The 22,024-nt window shown below is 34.0% G+C and overlaps 1 protein-coding gene across 1 annotated transcript; it reads left to right on the forward strand.

Annotated features, from left to right (window-relative positions):
* Window positions 1-9,127: 9,127 nt before the first annotated feature.
* LOC132660303 (olfactory receptor 6C2-like) lies at window positions 9,128-10,066 on the forward strand. The gene has a single exon (XM_060604325.1). The coding sequence runs from the start codon at window positions 9,128-9,130 to the stop codon at window positions 10,064-10,066; it is 939 nt and encodes a 312-aa protein (XP_060460308.1).
* Window positions 10,067-22,024: the final 11,958 nt, after the last annotated feature.

Consider the following 22,024-nt stretch of genomic DNA (forward strand, 5'->3'; position numbering starts at 1 on the left):
AGAAAAACTTCATTTTTACTTTCAATTTCTTTTAAAGATATTCTTATTTAATTTTTATTACTATATTTTTTTCCTTTTATGTAATTTTTTTCAAATTCTTACTCCCATCATTTTATTTCAGTCTACTACAGTGTATTCACTTTTTCAAATTTTCAAACTATTTCTTTTTTGTCTTTTCCTTTATTTTTTTCTCTTTTTCTTTTTTCTTAAATACAGAAAATGAAAAAAATTCATTTCTTTTTAATTTTTATTAAAAATACTTTTCTATAATTTTTTCTACTATATTCTCTACTTTTGTGTATTTTAGCCTACTTTAGTGTATTCATTTTTTTCAAATTCTCAAATGATTTCCTTTTTTTTTTCTCCCCCCCCCCTTTTTTTTTTGTTTGTTTCTCTAATCTGTCAAACCACTTTCTACACCCAGACCAAAACACACCTAGGATCTAGCATCATCTATTCGATTTTTGTGTGGGTGTGTTTTTAATTTTTAATTTTAATATTTTTTAATTTTAATTTTTTTAATTTCAATTTTTCTACCGCATTAATTCCTTTTCTCCTTTCAAAATGACAAAATGAAGGAATTCACCCCAAAAGAAAGAGCACGAAGAAACAACAGCCAGGGATTTAACCAACACAGACACAAGCAAAATGTCTGAACCAGAATTTAGAATCACGATAATAAGAATACTAGCTGGAGTCGAAAATAGATTAGAATCCCTTTCTGCAGAGACAAAAGAAGTAAAAAAATAGCCAGAATGAAATTAAAAATGCTGTAACTGAGCTGCAATCATGGATGGATGCAGCGGCAGCAAAGATGGATGAGGCAGAACAGAGAATCAGCGATATAGAGGAAAAACTTATAGAGAATAAAGAAGCAGAGAAAAAGAGGTAGATTAAGGCAAAAGAGCATGATTTAAGAATTAGAGAAATCAGTGACTCATTAAAAAGGAACAACATCAGAATCATAGGGGTCCCAGAGGAGGAAGAGAGAAATAGGGGTAGAAGGGTTATGTGAGCAAATCATAGCAGAAAACTTTCCTAACCTGGGGAAAGACACAGACATCAAACTCCAGGAAACACAGAGGACTCCCATTAGATTCAACAAAAACCGACCATCAACAAGGCATATCATAGTCAAATTCACAAAATACTCAGGCAAGGAGAGAATCATGAAAGCAGCAAGGGAAAAAAAGTCCCTAACCTACAAGGGAAGACAGATCAGGTTTGCAGCAAACCTATCCACAAAAACCTGGCAGGCCAGAAAGGGGTGGTGGGATATATTCAGTGTGCTGAATCAGAAAAATATGCAGCCAAGAAGTCTTTATCCAGCAAGGCTGCCATTCAAAATAGAAGGAGAGATAAAAAGTTTCCCAAACAAAAATTAAAGGAGTTTGTGACCACTAAACCAACCCTGCAAGAAATATTAAGGGGGACTCTCTGAGGGGACAAAGGTGAACATATATATATAATATATATATATAATATATATATTATATATATATAATATATGTATTATATATATATATTATATATATTATATTATATATTATATATATATACCAAAAGCAACAAAAGATTAGAAAGGACCAGAGAACACCACCAGAAACTCCAACTGTACAAGCATCATAATGGCAATGAATTCATATCTTTCAGTACTAACTCTAAACGTCAATGGACTCAATGCTCCAATCAAAAGACACAGGATAACAGAATGGATAAGAAAACAAGACCCATCTATATGCTGTTTACAAGAGACCCACTTTAGACCTAAAGACACCTACAGATTGAAAATAAGGGGATGGAGAACCATCATGCTAATGGTCAACAGAAGAAAGCTGGAGTTGCCATACTTATACCAGACAATCTAGACTTTAAAATACTGTATATCAAGAGATGCAGAAGGGCATTATATCATAATCAAGGGGTCTATAGACCAAGAAGACCTAACGTTGTAAACATTTATGTGCCAAATGCAGGAGCACCCAAATATATAAATCAATTAATCACAAACATCAAGAAACTCATCATAATAGTAGGAGACTTCAACAACCCGCTCACAGCAATGGACAGATCATCTAATCAAAAAATCAACAAGGAAACAATGGCTTTGAATGACACACTGGAACAGATGGACTTAACAGATATATTCAGAACATTTCATCCTAAAGCAGCAGAATATACATTCTTCTCCAGTACACATGGAACGTTCTCCAGAATAGACCATATACTGGGACACAAATCAGCCCTAAGCAAGTACAAAAAGATCGAGATCATACCGTGCAATTTTCAGACCACAATGCTATGAAACTTGAAATCAACCACAAGAAAAAATTTGGAAAGGTAACAAATACTTGGAGGCGGAAGAACATCCTACTAAAGAATGAATGGGCTAACCAAGCAGTTAAAAGAGAAATTAAAAAGTATATGGAAGTCAATGAAAATGATAGCACCACAACCCAAAACCTCTGGGATGCAGCAAAGGCAGTCATAAGAGGAAAGTATATAGCAATCCAGGCCTTCCTAAAGAAGGAAGAAAGATCTCAGATACACAACCTAACCTTATGCCTTAAGGAGCTGGAAAAAGAACAGCAAATAAAACCCCAAACCAGCAGAAGACAGGAAATAATAAAGATTAAAGCAGAAATTAATGTTATCAAAACCAAAAAAAAAAAAACAAAAAAAAACAGTAGAACAGATCAATGAAACCAGAAGCTGGTTCTTTGAAAGAATTAACAAAATTGATACCACTAGCCAGTTTGATCAAGAAGAAAAAGGAAAGGACCCAAATAAGTAAATCAAGAATGAAAGAGAAGAAATCACAACCAACACAGCAGAAAAAATAATAAGAGAATGTTATGAGCAATTATATGTCAACAAAATAGGTAATCTGGAAGAAATGGACTAATTCCTAGAAACATATACACTGCCAAAACTGAAACAGGAAGAAATAGAAAATTTGAACAGACCCATAACCAGTAAGGAAATCTAATTAGAATCAAAAATCTCACAAATAACAAGAGTCCAGGGCCAGATGGCTTTCCAGGGGAATTCTACCAAACATTTAAGGAAGAGTTAACACCTATTCTCTTGAAACTGTTCCAAAAAATAGAAATGGAAGGAAAACTTCCAAACCCTTTCTATGAAGCCAGCATTACCGATTCCAAAACCAGACAGAGACACCACTAAAAAGGAGAACTATAGACCAATTTCCCTGATGAACATGGATGCAAAAAACCTCAACAAGATATTAGCCAACTGGATCCAACAAGACATTAAAAAATTATTCACCACTACCAAGTGGGATTTATACCTGGGATACAGGGCTGGTTCAACATCCGCAAAACAATAAACATGATTCATCACATCAATAAAAGAAAGGACAAGAACCATATGATCCTCTCAATAGATGCAGAGAAAGCATTTGACAAAATACAGCATCTTTTCTTGATAAAAACCCTCAACAAAGTAGGGATAGAAGGAGCATACTTCGAGATCATAAAACCCATATACGAGCGACCCAACACTAATATCATCCTCAATGGGGAAAAACTGAGAGCTTTCCCCCTAAGGTCAGGAACAAGACAGGGATGTCCACTCTCACCACTGTTATTCAACATAGTATTGGAAGTCTTAGCCTCTGCAATCAGAAAACACAAAGAAATAAAAGGCATCCAAATCAGCCAAGAGGAGGTCAAGCTTTCACTCTTTGCAGATGACATGATACTCTATATGGAAAACCCAAAAGATTCCGCCAAAAAACTGCTAGAACTGATTCATGAATTCAGCAAAGTTGCAGGATATAAAATCAATGCACAGAAATCGGTTGCATTCCTTTACACCAACAATGAAGCAACAGAAAGAGAAATCAAGGAATCGATCCCATTTACAGTTGCACAAAAAACCCTAAAATACCTAGGAATAAATCTAGCCAAAGAGGTGAAAAATCTATACACTGAAAACTGTAGAAAGCTGATGAAAGAAATTGAAGATAACACAAAGAAATGGAAAAAGATTCCATGCTCCTGGATAGGAAGAACAAATATTGTTAAAATGTCGATACTACCCAAAGCAATCTACATATTCAACGCAATCCCTATCAAAGTAACACCAGCATTCTTCACAGAGCTACAACAAATAATCATAAAATTTGTATGGAACCAGAAAAGACCGCGGATAGCCAAAGCAATCTTGAAAAAGAAAACCAAAGCAGGAGGCATCACAATCCCAGACTTCAAGCTATACTACAAAGCTGTAATCATCAAGACAGTATGGTACTGTTACAAAATCAGACACTCAGATCAATGGAATAGAGAACCCAGAAATGGACCCACAAACATATGGGCAACTAATCTTTGACAAAGCAGGAAAGAATATCCAATGCAATAAAGACAGTCTCTTCAGCAAGTGGTGCTGGGAAAACTGGACATCAACATGCTGAAGAATGAACCAGGACCACTTTCTTACACCATACACAAAAAGAAACTCAAAGTGGATGAAGGACCTCAATGTAAGACAGGAAGCCATCAAAATCCTCGGGGAGAAAGCAGGCAAAAACCTCTTTGATCTTGCCCGCAGCAATTTCCTACTCAATACATCTCCGGAGGCAAGGGAAACAAAAGCAAAAATGTACTGGGACCTCATCAAAATAAAAAGCTTCTGCACAACAAAGGAAACAATCAGCAAAACTCAAAGGCAACCAACAGAATGGGAGAAGATATTTGCAAATGACATATCAGATAAAGGGTTAGTATCCAAAATCTACGAAGAACTTATCAAACTCAACACCCAAAAAACAAATTAATCCAGTGAAGAAATGGGCAAAAGACATGACTAGACACTTCTCCAAAGAAGACATCCAGATGGCCAACCAACACATGAAAAAAATGCTCAACATCACTCATCAACAGGGAAATACAAATCAAAACCACAATGAGATACCACCTTACATCTGTCAGAATGGCTAACATTAACAACTCAGGCAACAACAGATGTTGGTGAGGATGCAGAGAAAGAGGATCTCTTTTGCATTGTTGGTGGGAATGCAAGCTGGTGCAGCCACTCTGGAAAACAGTATGGAGGTTCCTCAAAAAACTAAAAATAGAACTACCCTATGACCCAGCAATTGCACTACTAGGCATTTATCCAAGGGATACAGGTGTGCTGTTTCGAAGGGACACATGCACCCCCATGTTTATAGCAGCACTATCAACAATAGCCAAAGTATGGAAAGAGCCCAAATGTCCATCGATGGATGAATGGATAAAGACACGGTATATATATACAATGGAGTATTACTCGGCAATCAAAAAGAATGAAATATTGCCATTTGCAACTACATGGATGCAACTTGAGGGTATTATGCTGTGTGAAATTAGTCAAAGAAAGACTAAAATCATACGACTTAACCCATATGAGGACTTTAAGAGACAAAACAGATGAACATAAGGAAAGGGAAACAAAAATAATATAAAAACAGGGAAGGGGACAAAACAGAAGAGACTCATAAATATGGAGAACAAACTGAGGGTTGCTGGAGGGGTTGTGGGAGGGGGGATGGGCTAAATGGGTAAGGGGCATTAAGGAATCTACTGAAATCATTGCTTCACTATATACTAACTAATTTGGATGTAAATTTTAAAAAATAAAAATTAAAGTAAAAAAATGAATGAAGGTAATAATTATTTAAAAGAAAATAAGATGTACCTTCATGACTCAGGTATATGCATGAAGACACTCATATGCCTAATTTAAAGAAAATATTATTACTTATAATAACTAATATTAATAAAATTAAAATGCTGTTAGAAATATATCAATATTACGAAAATTTTTTCAATTCTATCAATTATCTGATAATGTACAAAATATTTTCACAATTTTTTATCATTGTAAAATTTTTTATGATTGCAAAAATATAAAAGAAGCCAAAACAATTTAAGGTAATTGGAAACAGCTTAAGTATCCATACAGTGATATTTTACAATGGTGAAACTTTGGAAGCAGCATATGTTTACAATAGTGATAAAAGTTGGTTGAAACTTTCATGTTATTAAAACAGTGGACTAATATTAAATAGATTTTAAATGATGCATATCACTGGACACCTGGGTGGCTCAGTCAGTTAAGCATTGGACTCTCAGTTTCAGCTCAGGTCATGATTCCACAGTTTGTGAGTTCGAGCTCCACATCGGGCTCCATGCTGACAGTGCGGAGCATGCTTGGGATTCTCTTTCTCTCTCTGACACCCCCCCCCCCCCCCGCTTGCTCTCTCTCAAAAATAAACTTAAAAAAATGATGCATATCAATAATTATTGAGATACACCTAGGTTCACACATTTCTAACAATAAAATAGCTGAGACAATCTGTATATCCCAACACAGAGGTATTTTTAATGTTTGTGCATTTGCAATTATTACATGTGACAAACATGGATATATTTATAAGAAAGAAAATATGGAAGGATATTTTCCAAAATATTAACTTTTGCTACCTCTAATTTGTCTTTATCTTTTTCACCGTGATTTTTTTTATTGTTACATAGTTAATCAAATGTTTTAGTATATGATTTGTTCATCTTATAACTATTCAGAAAAGTAGACAGGGAGATCTATCATCTCTTAACTTCCTTACATGATAAGAATTTGTAAAAAGAAACTGGACTAGGTTAAGAGTTAGTGTTGTCCTACCAGTGTCCTAAATGATTCTATTGCTTTTCCTGTCTCCAAAGGCCACGTTCCCACTACTACTGTGTTAGGTATGTTTGTTTTTTTTTACCCTAAGGTCAGATGATACAAGATGATTACACAGATGATTCATTAGTGATTTTTGAATCTGGGTCACCAAGGACTCCATTTAATTTTGTTGCAGATTTGGCAAATAAATATCAAGCTTGAAATTTGAAAATTCTCTCTCAGCAAAATAGTTCAGAACATCAACTCTTCCAAGGCTACTAGGAGTGCCCTTATACCTGCTTTTCTTCTCAATGATTAAAAGCTAAAAAAGACAAATAAAAATAAAAAACTATTTTCTAGGCTTGTGATGGCACTATAGCTATTGTGAGGGAACTGATACAGTTGTTTGAAGATAAAAACTCAAGGAAATTATGTATATTCCCAAGCACTATTACTGCAGGAGTGGCCAGATTAGATTCAACCAGTAGTGACCAGAAGTTTCTTGCTGGTTTTCAACATTATATTCGTTTCAACTGTTCAACTGAACAGTTGCGGTTAAACAACTTAATAGAAAGAAGCTATGATTAACTTCCAGAGTGTAAGTATTATAAATTCTGCCATTTCAGTTCAATTTTTTTTGAGACTTGGGTCACATTCACCTCTGGTAAATGAATTTCCTGACTGTATAAAATTCAGCAGTGGAAGTTCTAATATGGGTTTTGAACATCATTTTTAGAGTATTTAATCTTGGATAGTGTATAGTCATTGATAGCATTAGTTTAAGCAACAATAAATAAGAGGTCACCTAAGAGTTGCATAATTTGAATGCCATGATGGAAGTGAGCACAAATTCTGGGAACTCAAGATTAAAAACCAATGGCTAAATATGTGCATTCCCAGCAAAACTGGAGACTGGAGACTGAGATGGAATGGGGAAATACAGATCACTGGAGGGAAGATTACTCCAGATAGATAATCCATGTAAAGTGTTTCAGTATATAGCATATAGTAAAGGCTCAATAAATGTAATATACAAGTTATATTATAAAAAAAAACACGGGGAGAAATAGGATGAGAATGTGAGAGTTTCATTTTAGACTTTTTATGTCTGGAGTGCATTTGGTTATGTGACTAAAGAGCAATCATTTTTAGAGATAAGGAGTTCAAGAAAATACTCAGAGTATGTGTGTTAAGAAGTATTAAGAACTATTTCAACGTAAGAGAGACCAGTGAAAAAAGAAATAGAAATTAGAAAGCAAAAAGATGACAGGTAAACATGTAGGTGATATTAAGTTATGAGAGAATGCTGTGAATATTGTGTGGTTGAAAGTACACATTCTACTTAGAAATTTGCTAAACTTTAAAAACAAAAGAAAGTGATAATTTTTGGCATAAATTATTTCATTAGATTCATGAAGACAAAACAGGACTACAGTATATTGATGACTGGAAAATCATTCTGGACAAGGTCATTAAAATAGTTAAAATACATTTATTACTCATTATTAGCCATGTACTTTTTAAGTACCTTATATACTAACATTTAACTTAGTATGTATACATGAAGGAAAATATTATTCCATTCTGTAGATGATAAAACTGAGTCACAGTGAAAGCAAGCCATGCTTGAAGAATATGTTTAATAGTTTAATCTCAATTTTTTTGTAGTTAGTAATATTAGAAACAGTTTTTCGGAATGTGCTCCAACCTTAATTAAACAGTTTGAAAACTGAGAAAAATTGTAAGGATTTTTACATGCCTATATATTTTACACCCAACACCTACATATTATCATTCTATACAATATATTTGTTATCAAAACACTTCCTGTCTTCTGTACCACAGTGGAAAATGAGTGTGATTTTACACAGAAAATCATGAGAGTCAGGAAAATCAGTAAGGAAGAACTTGTTTAAAGAAAACATGTATTTTTTAAATTATAATACTGGAGCTCAACATATCTGGTAGTGGATGTGGAGAACCTATACAGAGTGAGTCCCAAACTATTTGTGATATATTTGTTCTTTATCACAAGGATCAAACTTGGAAGAAATGCATGATGGTGGTAATGAAAGTTTAAGATTTAGGTTTAGGAATCAGTCTGTGAGCAGGGACAAATTGATCTCACAAAGCATTAGCAGTCAAATCTACCTGTAGGGAAAATCAAATCCTAGGTCTAACTAAAATAAGATATAAATTGTGAATAAAATGTAATGATAAGGAAGCACCCACAATATTTTGGAGTGTAATATCGACTTTTCTGATTTTTTTAAATCTCCCGTGAAATTACCAAAAATACACAATTGTGGAACTTAGGATACCAATGTATTGATAACATTTGTATATAAAACTTTAAGTGCATGTGTTTGTTTGCATAGTTTTTTCTTCCATTAATTACCACTCTGTGCATATCGAATATATCTGAATTCTAAATGCAGATTGAAGTCAGAAGTCAATGATGAGAAACCACACAGTAACAACTTTTATCCTACTGGGACTAACTGATGATCCACAACTGAAGATTATGATTTTCATCTTTCTATTTCTCACCTACATGTTGAGTATAACTGGGAACCTGATAATCATCTCCCTTACTTTCATAGATTCTCACCTTAAAAATGCTATGTACTTTTTCCTACAAAATTTCTCCTTCTTAGAAATCTCATTTACCTCTGCTTGTATTCCCAGATATTTGTACAACTTATCAACAGGAGACAAGACAATCACATATGACAACTGTGTCACTCAAATGTTTTTTACTGATCTTTTTGGTGTAACAGAATTTTTTCTCCTTGCCACCATGTCCTATGATCGGTATGTGGCCATCTGCAAACCCCTGCATTATGTGACCATCATGAACAACAGGGTCTGTAGAAGACTCATCGTTTGGTGCTGGACAACTGGCTTCTTGGTCATAATCCCACCGCTCAGCCTGGGCCTAAATCTGGAATTCTGTGACTCTAATGTTATTGACCATTTTTTCTGTGATGTATCCCCCCTCCTAAAGATATCATGCTCAGAAACATGGCTCATAGAGCAGATGGTCATAGTCTGTGCTGTGTTGACCTTTATTATGACCCTTATATGTGTAGTTCTATCTTACATATACATCATCAAGGCCATTCTACAATTCTCTTCTGCCCACCAAAGAAAAAAGGCATTTTCTACATGTTCTTCCCACATGATTGTGGTCTCCATCACCTATGGAAGTTGCATTTTCATCTATGTTAAGCCTTCAGCAAAGGAATTAGTGGCTAGTAACAAGGGTGTGGTAGTCCTCATTACATCCATTGCTCCTATGCTGAACCCCTTCATTTACACCTTGAGAAACAAGCAAGTAAAACAAGCTCTCAAAGACTCAATCAAGAGAATTGCATTATTCTCAAAGAAGTAATGGAATTTGCTAATGTAGAGAAATCATGTTTTCATAAAAAGTATACTCCTTTAGAGTTTTAAGTCATACCTCTCTTGGCAAGGAAACTATTTTAGGAAGCTCTTTTAAAAAGAAACTATAATACATTTCTAAGAAACAAAAGACAGACTTCACATCTTAACAAGACTTTACAAAACTGCAAACAAAATAAGACAAAATAAGCAGAACCAACAATTTCATTGCATATTTTGGAGAGAGTACTTGTGCTTATTGCCTTTTCCAGTTCTAGCTTTCAAGAGTATTTTTGATGCCAGACACCATTTCAGCCCTGGAGATAGAATAGAAAACCTGAAAATTTCTTGTCCCTAATGCCTTACATTTTAGAAGGGATATGTGACCAGTGCATTAAATAAACTATTCACATCACTGTCAACCTAAAATTGACAGGAGGCAATAGTCAAGCCAAAAGGTGTATTTGGGATCAAAAATTTGCAATTCAAGTACACAGATTTGGGCAGCAACCCAAGTAATATCCCGCTAGGCAGCAAAAGTCAGGGGGTTTTAAAACCAAAAAGGGAAGGCTTGTAAAAATTGTCTTCAAAAATTTTGATTGGTGTTGGCAGCAGAAAACTAATCTTGGCTAAACATAACTGATTGCTAAGGCCATCACTAAGTAAAAATCCATTACTATAGCAAATTACAAATGTTCTTGCAGAGTCCTTGAAGTATTTAGGGTTTGGCCCTGTTCAGAAGTTCCTGGTTCTACCTGGTGAGGATATGCACATAGCCCACCTGCTTAATGGCCTTTCAGATTCATTTTAAAATGCCTTAACATAAATTACTCCATTTTATTTCACCTGTCACAATTACAAACAACAACAAAAATATCTTTAGGCGAAAAAAAAAAAAAGGAAGCTATGACAAATGTTTGTATCTTAATGCAGAAGCTGAATTATAACATGTAGGCTCCTACAATTTTGAATCCTGAAAGCAATCACAGACTAACAGGTTAATTTGAACTAAAGTGCTAACAGTTCTTAAAAGACAAGTAAATTTGTAGGGAAAATGGTTATATATCTGCCTCTGTATTTGTTTCTATACCTTTATCTATAAATATATACGTTGGATCTTGAGATACTAAAATGATTAGGAAGATTGTGAAAACAGGTAAATAACATGAAATGTATCTAAACTAGGCACAGAAATGACTACAACTCAAAGGAAACCTATGAAACCAGTACCTTCATCTATATTAAACAATAAGCACGGAAACAGTGGCCATTAATCAGGGCATGATAGTTCTCATTGCTTCCTGTATTCGGAACTACTTCCTGAACTCCTTCATTTACACCTTGAGAAACAAGCAAGTATAAAACAAAATTATAATGACATTTCAAGGAACGTGATTGTGATACAGATCAAAAATAAATTTGTATTGATGACACAATGAAACAATATTTTGATATACTTGATTACATAAAAATATACCATTAATTTATTTATAACATGGCTACTAGAAAATTCTGAATTCAATATGTGGCTCACATCACATTTCAACTGGAATGCTTCAGATATTTAAGCAGTGCTGGTTAGTAGTGGACTCAGAATTTAAATTCTGTTAATTAGACCCAAAATTCTGTTTTTGATTCAAGGAAGCCTCACCAGAGAAACACTTTCAGCAAAAAGGTATTTTCAAGAAAATAGGTAACTATGTTCCATAAATTTCACTCACAGTGTTTACAAATTAAGGTTAATGGCCTATCTGAAATTGTTTTTTTCAATGGTTTGAGATAGGAAACTATTCTTTTTTTTCCATAAGAATATTAAATAACAATTATTTCTTGAAAAAATTGCCCTTTTCTCCTTGCATTCAGTGACAATTTTGTCATAATCAATCGTTATGTGAGTGAATCTTTTTCAGGTTTCATCATTTTTAACTCCATTGATATGCTTATCTCTGAATCAATAATATAATAATCTGTGTATAGTAGCTTTATAATAAGTTTTCATATTGAGTAGTGTAATTCAAACTGTCTTCTACTTCCTCAAGTTTACCTTGCTCTTATCAACCCTTTGTTTCTCATAAAACTTTACAAACCTTGGCAATTTTCAATACCAAAAATTCTCTTCAGTGATTTTAAGATTGCTTTGAACCGGTAGGTCAATTTGGGGGAAATTAGTATCTTTATAACATTGAGAATTCTAATCCATTAAAATATGGTATAGGCCAGTCCCAATTGTATATTTAATTACTTTCAAAAATACTTCGGTTTTAAGTGTATAGAGGCTTTACACATCATTGACAGAAATATTATTGGCATTTCTGGGGTGCTTGGATGGCTCAGTCAGTTGAGCATCTGACTTCAGCTCAGGTCATGATCCAACAGTTCCTGGGGTCAAGCCCCACATGGGGCTCACACTAACAGTGTGGTGCCTCTTGGGATTCTCTGTCTCTCCTCTCTCCCTGCCCTTCCCCACTCATGTTTTCTCCCTCTCTCAAAAATAAATTTACTTAAAAAAAATAACCAAAGGCTAAATTTTTTAAAAAGGAAATATTACTGGTATTTTGATAGATTCATTCCTCAGCATTTGATAACATGTGGTTATTTTACATGAATTTTTAAAATTTTTATTTTCTAATTGTTGCTAGTATTAGAGATAACTATTGTTTTTGAATATTGATTTTTGTCTAGCAACCTTCACAAATTTACCTGTAAGGTCTTTTAAATATGTCAACACATAATCAAATCATATACAAATAATGACAAGTTACTATATTTTTCTTTTCTTTATTGCCTGTCTAGACTCCCTAATACAATGATAAATAGCAATAGAGTGAGTGGACATCCTGTCATATTCATCAACTAAACAGAAAAGTTTTCAATATTCAAAATAATACATGTAGGAATAAATTTAAGCAAGGAGGTGAAAGATCTGTACTCTGAAAACTATAAAACACTGATGGAAGAAAGTGAAGATGACACAGATAAATGGAAAACTATATCATGCTCATAGATTGGAAAAATTAATATTGTTAAAACGTCCATACTACTCAAAGCAATCTACATTAGATGTAATCCCCATTAAAATACCAATGGCATTTTTCAGAACTAGAACCAAGAATCCTAAAATTTGTATGGAACCACAAAAGCCCCCAAGTAGCCAAAGCAATCTTGACAAAAAAAAAGGAAGAAAGAAAGAACAAAGCTGGAGGTATCAAACGCCCTGATTTAAAACTATATTACAAAGTTCTAATAATCAAAATAAGGTGGTACTGGCATGAAAACAGACACAAAGATCAATGGAATACAATAGAAAGCCCAGAAATAAACCCACACACATGGTTAATCAATCTATGACAAAGAGGCAAAAATATACTAGGGAAAAGATAGTCTTCATTAAATGGTGTTGGGAAAACTAGAGAGCATGTGCCAAAAAAAAAGAAAAAGAAAAAAGAAACTTGACCACTATCTTACACCAATTCCAAAACTAAATGCAAAATGGATTTAAGACTTAAATGTAAGACGTAAAATCATACAACTCCTAGAGGAAAACTCCTGATATTGGTCTCAGCAACATTTCTGGGGGGGAGACCAGTCTTCTCAGGCAATAGCAACAAAAACTGAAATAAACAAATGGGATTACATCAAACTAAAAAGCTTCTGCATGGTGAGGGAAAAACCAACAAAACAAAAAGGCAGCCTACTGAATGGGAGAAAATATTTGCAAACCATACATCTGATAAGGGGGTAATATCTAAAATATATAACAAACTTACACAACTTAATATCAAAAAAAATAACCCTGTCAAAAAACGGACAGAGAACTTGAATAGACATTTTTCCAAAGACATACAGATGGCCAAAGACACATGCTCAACTTCACCAATTATCAGGGAAATGCAAACCAAAACCACACGAGATTATTACCTCATACCACTCAGGTTGCCTATCATTATCAAAAAGACAAAAAGTAACAACTGTTTGTGAGAATGTAGAGAAAAGGGAATTCTTGTACACTGTTGGTGGAAATGTAAATTGGTCTGGCTGCTTTGGAAAACAGTATGCAGGTTCCTCAAAATATTAAAAATACAACTACCACATGATTCAGCAATTTTCCTTCTGGTTATTTATCTGAAGAAAACAAAAACACCAATTTAAAGAAACAAATACTGCACGCCTATGTTTACTGCAGCATTGTTTACAACAGCCAAGACATGGAAGCAAGCTAAGTGTTCATCTATACAATTATTATATACACATATTCACTTAATATATACTATATATATTATAAATAATATCTATAATGGAATATTAGCCAGCCATGAAAAAGAATGAAATCTTGCCATTTGTGACAACATAGACGGACCTAGAGGGTATTATAAAACAGGAAATAAGAAAGACAGAGGAAGACAAATACTGTATGATTTCACTTATATGTGAAATCTAAAAAACAAAATAAATGGGGGTGCCTGGGTGGCTCGATCGGTTAAGCATCTAACTCTTGTTTTGGCTTGGGTCATGATCTTGCAGAGAGGGGATCAAGCCCTACATTGGGCTCCTCACTGAACATGGAGACTTCTTGGGATTCTCTTTCTCTCTCTCCCTCTGCCCCTCTCCCCCACTCATGTGCTCTTTCTCTCTGTAAAATAAAAATAATAAACAAATAAAAAACAAAATAAATGAACAAAAAACCAAAACAGACTAACAGATATAGGAAACTATTGTTTACTATAGGGGTGGGGGGTTGGGTGACAGGTGAAATTGGGTGAAGGAAATTAAGAGGTACAATTTCCAGTAATAAAATAAGTCATGGGAATGTAATGTACAGCATAGGGAATATAGCCAATAATATTGTAATAAATTTGTATGGTAGCTAGACTTATCATGGGTATCATTTTATATGTGTAAGAATATTGAATCACTATGATATATATCTAAAAATAACAGGATATTGTAGGTCAATTATACTTCAATAAAAAAATAAATAACATGTTTTCTGGATCCCCTTCATCAAACAAATTTTGTTTCCCTTCCTACTTTGCTGAGAATACTTAATAACGAATGAGAACTGCAGTTTATCAAATGTTTTTCCTATATTGAGATGACCTTATTTTTCCCTTTTATTCCACTAATGTGGTAGATTATATTTATTTTCAATGGTTAAACCAACCTAAAATTTCTGTAACAAACCTCACATTATGGTTATATGTATCCTTTTCTGTATAATACTCTATTTAACTTGATAATTTATATTTAAGGATTTTTATGATTATTATGAAATAAAATCAACCTGTAATTTAACTTCTTGCAAAATCCCTTCCAATTTTGGCATGAAAGTTATAATGCCCCCATAACCAAGTTGAGCATTATCCTTCTTCTTACTTTTCTCTGTATTGGTTTATAGAAAATCAGTATAATTTTTTCTTTAATTTTTTGGAATAATTTACTACTGAAGCCATTTGCCCCTGAATTTTCTTTGTGAGAATATTACTAATTATGGATTCAATAATTTTGCCTTATATTGGAATATTTATTTTTTTTCCTGTCTCATGTTTTCAGTTGTTTTAACAGAAATTAATAGGTTTATTTTATGTAAACTATTTTATTGGCCAAATGTTCTTTATGATGTACTTAATTATTCTTTTAATAATTGTTACATCTTATTGATGTTCCTGTTTTTCACTGTCACTTTGGATAATTTCCATTTTTTTCTCTTTCCCTTCTTGACTATACCTACAAGAAGTTTATCTTTTTTAAAAAAACCATTTTGTAGTTGTGTTTGTCTTATATTTATTCTCTATATAACTGATCTAAACTATTATTATGTTTCCCTTCTGTTTATTTTGTTTTAGTTTGTTCTTCTTGGGGTCTCTTAAAATGAATGCTTAGGTCACTGGTTTTTCAATATATTAAATTTTCTAAATTATATATTTAAAATAAAATTTCCCTCTAAACAATGCTCTTGCTATATTGCACAAAATTTTTTTTAATTTTTTTAACGTTTATTCATTTTTGAGAGACAGAGACAGAGTATAAGCAGTGGGGGGGGTGGGGGGGTGCAGAGAGAGAGGAAGACACAGAATCCGAAGCAGGCTCCAGGCTCTGAGCTGTCAGCACAGAGCCCCTTGCGGGGCTCAAACCCACAAACCGCGAGATCATGACCTGAGCTGGTTGGCCGCCTAACCGACTGAGCCACCCAGGCACCCCATATTGCACAAATTTTGATATGTCATGTATTATTGTAAGATGAAAGAAAACTTACCATTACAATCCACATCTCAAGAAATTACTAGAGCATATACTATAAGTTTTTTTTTTTTTTTAAGTGCACAGGATTAATACAAGGAAATACTATGAAAAATGAAAAGCAGTAGCGAATGAGCAAACCAGGTGTCTATTGTGATAATAAAGTATACGTATCTTGGGGCACCTGGGGGGCTCAACTTGTTAAGTGTCCAACTCGATTTTGGCTCAAGTCATGATCTCACTGTTCATGAACTCAAGCCCCGCCTCCAGTTCTGCACTGAGCATCTAGCCTGCTTGAGATTCTCTCTCTCCCTTTCTCTCTGCCCCTCCCCCACTGACACACGTGCTCTCTCTCTCCCTTTCAGAATAAACTTTTTAAAAAAGTATTTTGATGTGAAAACTATATATGACATGAACAATTAAGTTTATTGTGAAAAGAAAATAAATCTTTACATTAATTAAAAGAAAACTATCTTTACATGAATCTACATACGATCACATCTAAAGAAGTGCCAAAACGTGAAGATGGAAATAGTATTTTTATTTTTTGAATATTCATATATATATAGTTCCTTAAAATACGAAAAAGAATTAGTTGTTTTGTGTTTTCTAATATTTTCCTGTTTTATCCTTTTTAACGATTGAGAAAATTTGATTAATGGGATAGAGTTGTGATCTTCATCTTTCTATACATTTTAGGGCAGAAATTCAGGAAAAGAAGCCTACTTCTTGACTATCTGGTTTTTTACTGTTGTTATGTTGACCTTTGCCTGTTGCTATTGTTGGCTTTGTATCTCTGAGGACCCTGCCCTCACTGCTGCATCTTTTAGGATTTTTGCCCAAATTCATTACAAAGGCTAATTAGTGATGTTTGATCGTGGGTCACCAAGGACTCAGTTGTGTACTACTTAGTTTGAAGTTTAGCAAATAAATCAAATACAAATTTTAATACTGTAAAAGCCTCTTATCCTTTCCAGAGAAGTCATAATAACAATGACTTCAAAGCAAGTGGGGGAAATATTTTAACATTTTACTCTCAACCAGGAGAGAGCTAGACAATATTTCCTAGGCATAAAGGGGACCAAAATTCTTGGTCTGAAAATCTTCTCAGTGTGTTGAAAATGAAAAAACCCAAGGAGTTCTAAGCCTTCCCAAAGCATCAGAGTAAGTATAGTCATAAGCTGAGAACCAAGTAAATTCCACAGAAACCTTTTCTAATAGATCCTCTTCATCAAAGTAGCCTTTAGGACTCATTGTTAAGTAACCAACTGAAGCTATTATTAACTCTCAGAGGGTAAGTAAAATGGCCATTTTTTTTAACGTTTATTTATTTTTGAGACAGAGAGAGACAGAGCATGAAGGGGGGAAGGGCAGAGAGAGAGGGAGACACAGAATCAGAAGCAGGCTCCAGGCTCTGAGCCATCAGCCCAGAGCCCAACGCGGGGCTCGAACCCACGGACCGTGAGATTGTGACCCGAGCTGAAGTCGGACGCTTAACCGACTGAGCCACCCAGGCGCCCCAATGGCCATTTAATTTACTTTCATCTTTGATAAATCTGCATGTCACTTTTCTGAGAAGCAAATGACGTGGTTTACCAAAATCAGATGTAATATTTGAATTATTATATAAAGACCCACATATCTTTCTGACATATATTTTTAATGCTGCTTTTTGTAGTTTACATAAAGATAATATGCGGTGAAGTTATCTCTGCCACACACTCACTTTGCTCTTTAAAGAGAAACTATGTCTACATTAAAATCACTGATATGACAATTTATATAATAATATGGACAAAGTTAGTTATCCTAGCACTTTTTTGAAGTACAAAAGTCTTTGAAAGATGAAAACTACTTTCTTAAACCTTGGCTCTTAAAAACAGCATTAAGGAATGGAATAAATGAAAAAATATTTTGGAACAAGGGCTACTGCCTGGAGGGTGCAAGGAAGAGTATGTTAGTTACCATGTAAAGCTTTAGGAGTCACTGGAGTGAGAAATAATGGATTAAGGACATTAGGAAGGCTAAAAAGAGTATCTTTTCACTTAATTATTTATTGTAGTTATTATAGTGTGTCCCTTCAGTTCCTAGGAATATCAAATCTCTTCAAAAAAAGTCAATGTCATCTCTTCTTTCCAATGACAGGGATAGTAAACCTTGGGGTTTAATTGTGGAAAGTGCACATACAGTGAGGATGATTCTGCCCGAATCTCTGGAGAAAGTAAATATTTTATGGAACAAATGACAGTCAATCACAACACAAGTTGATTGATTTTTACCAGGATATTGAAAAGCATATTGCTTTCTATTCATTTTTATAAGAAATACTCAAATCCTGGAGATACCAGCTCAAAACTAACATATATGTGTGTGTGTGTGTGTGTGTGTGTGTGTATATGTATATATATGTAAAACAATATGTGTGTGTGTGTGTGTGTATATATATATATATATATATATATATATATATATATGTAAAACAAAGTTTATAGCTGAGGAAAAACTATAGAACTATGAAGCCAATGCAAACATTAGAGTTTTTAAACTCCAGTTTTAAAATATGAAAATATGCACTAAAGAGACATAAATGGAAAATTTAGGGGGAGAAATCTTTATCTGCAGAAGAATGAAAGTCTTAAATGGAAGCTGAAGGGGTGAATATTTCATGGTGTAAACTGTATGAATTAAGACCCAATGGCACCACAGCTTTTATAAAACAAAAGTGTCAATAATCTTGAAAAAAAAGCGTTTGATGCAATGTAGTAATTTTAGCATGGATATAATTAAACAGTCACAGAGTGAGTTGAAGGAAACTAATACAAAGTTTATAGATGATACCTTGGTAAAAAAAGCTGCTTTTCACAGACATTTTAACCTTTGTAGAAAACAAAGAGATACATAAGAGTGTTCGAAATTTATTTAAAATTTGTGGTACATTCATAAAGCTATTGAAATATAGGTAAATTTTTGAAATAACTTACAAAAATGAAGACGTATTTAAAATTTGGAGTTACAGAAATAAAATAGATTGAAATTAAATAGAATTAAATTAAGTGCATTTATATCATAGAAATGTAAAAATATTTATAATATATTTTAATATAAAAAGTTTGTGAAAATTATTCAAATATGTAAATTCCTTGCCCTCCAGTTTCAATATCTTATTGACAGATTCTTCAAGAAAGCAAAACAGATACCAAGAAAAATACAACTATTTATCTGTTTGACAGCTAAAGCAAGGAAGAGATGTCAGTTAATAGTTTGGCCAGCATGGAAGGTAATAACATAAACAAAGAGATGACAGTTTCATGGTATGCATGACTTCATCAAAAAAAAAAAAAAAAAAAAAACAAAACTTCCAATTCAAAAAAAAAATCCTCAATGTTAAATACTAGGACATACAAAATTTACAAGATGAAACCCAAATATGACAGAAGATAGCTTTGAATATGTAGCCAAATGATAAGATATATATGTATTTATACAACAATGTCTCACCATTGACTATAAATCTAGGATTGTTAGTTTTGATAGCTATCCCATTAAAAAGACAACAACCCCAGGCCAGGGTACCTGAGTGGCTCAGTGGGTTAAGCATCCAACTTCAGCTCAGGGCGTGATCTTGTGGTTGGTGAGTTTGACTCCAGCATCAGGCTCTGTGCTGACAGCTCAGAGCCTGGAGCCTGCTTCAGATTCCATGTCTCCCTTTCTCTCTGCCCCTCCCCAACTCACACTCTGTCTCTCTCAAAAATAAACATTTTAAAAATCTGGGAAAAAAGGCAACAGTCCCTGACTTCAACAAACTTACTTTCTCACCATAAGTGCTAACATGGAAGTAACAATTATGTGTTATGGGAGCACAAATAAGGGTCAATTAACACAGAGTTTAGAAGACTTCTCAGTAGAAGTGATGCTGCAAGTGAAAATCACAAATAAATAGTTGAACCTGGGTAGTTTTAGAGGCTGGGAAGTAAAGTGTAGAAGGAGAAAGGTGGGGAGTGGAGGGTAGAAAGATAATCAACGTAAAGTGCTTATCACAAGACCTATCACATAGTAAATCCTCAGTAAATATAATCTATTCTTCTTACGATAAGGAATGTGGAGAAAGATGAGTTACACAGAGCATAATCCCACTTAGGATTTTGTGGTTTTGAGTTCATGTCACATGAATTATATATAGGAGTACAAAAAATAACAGCTGATATACATAAAGCTCATACCATGCATCAGACTTTATTATAAATTTATTATCTCTTCTAATCACTTTAACAGTATATGGTAGATACTCTTTTTTTTGTTGTTGTTATTTATTTTTGAGAGACAGAGCAAGCAGTGGAGGGACAGAGAGAGAGAGAGAGCGAGGATCCCAAGCAGACTCCACACTGTCAGCTCAGAGCCCAACATAGGGCTCCAACTTATGAACTGTGAAATCATGACCTGAGCTGAAATCAAGTGTTGGTTGCCTAAACAACTGGGCTGCCCAGGTGCCCCATGGTAGATACTCTTATTATCTCAATTTTATAAAGAACTGAAGGCATGAGAAGTTGGGAAAATTGTCCAAGGTCATACAGACAGACAGGAAAGGCAGATATTGAATGATAGAGATCTTGCTACATACAGAAGGTGTGCTCTTAATCAGCATGATGCTGCCACTACAGCTAAGGAAGAGAGTAAAGACAGGTGTGTGAAGAGTAGATTTAGTATTTTATTTTTTTAATATTTGTTTATTTTTGAGAGAGCACAAGCGGGGGAGGGGCAGAGAGAGAGGGAGACACAGAATCAGAAGCAGGCTCCAGGCTCTGAGCTGTCAACACAGAGCCCGATGCGGGGCTCAAACTCACAAACTGTGAGATCATGACCTGATCAGAAGTCAGACACTTAACTGACTGAGCCACCCAGGCACCCCAGTATTTTAAATTTGATTTTGAACTTAGTGATAATGATAACAAGGCATTAGAGTGTTTGCCATACTTAACTAAGCAGACCAAAATATGTTTTTTTTTCCAGCTGTATATCATTGGGCCAAATGTTTCTTCACATGTAGCAAATAAATTGTGCATTAAAATATTCTCTGTATCATGTATCCAGTGGACACTGAGTGTAAATTTTATACTACCAGAGAAACATAAGAGTCAGAGGAGTGACCCAACAACGTGTAATATGCATGTTAAAACACAAAACAAAACAGACATATGCTTGGTTATTGTGGCAACAAGCCACAGATGGATCAGCAATGCCTGATGGAACCACGATTGGTTGTTATACATTTAAATTTTGTCATGAGCAAATCCTCAAGAAAAGACATAAAGCAAATTTTAAATTTAAATATTCACTTTTGAAATAAAGAAGAAATGTCAGATATAAGAGGAAATCATAGTTTTGTTCACCTACAATATGGGTCATATCTAATTACATGAGAAAATCCATTCTTGGCTATAGATTGAAACTGTAAAAGAAAGCAAAATGAGGTGGCAGAATAATTTTTTTAATGTTTAAAAATCTATCACAAAACTGACAAAATAATAAAATAAAATAAATAAAATAAAATAAAATAAAATAAAGGCTTGGGGAGCCAGAGTATTAATATATCAGTTACTAATTTATAGAAGAAACGACATGTTAATTAGTATGCTCTAATAGTCACTGTTTATTCCCATCTAGCTTTGATCCCACTCTATTCAAATAAAATATCTCTAAATTTTACATGAAATTGAATGAAATTCAGTAGTCA

This window comes from Panthera onca, chromosome B4, assembly GCF_046562875.1.
Source record: "Panthera onca isolate mPanOnc1 chromosome B4, mPanOnc1 haplotype 2, whole genome shotgun sequence".
NCBI lineage: Eukaryota > Metazoa > Chordata > Mammalia > Carnivora > Felidae > Panthera > Panthera onca.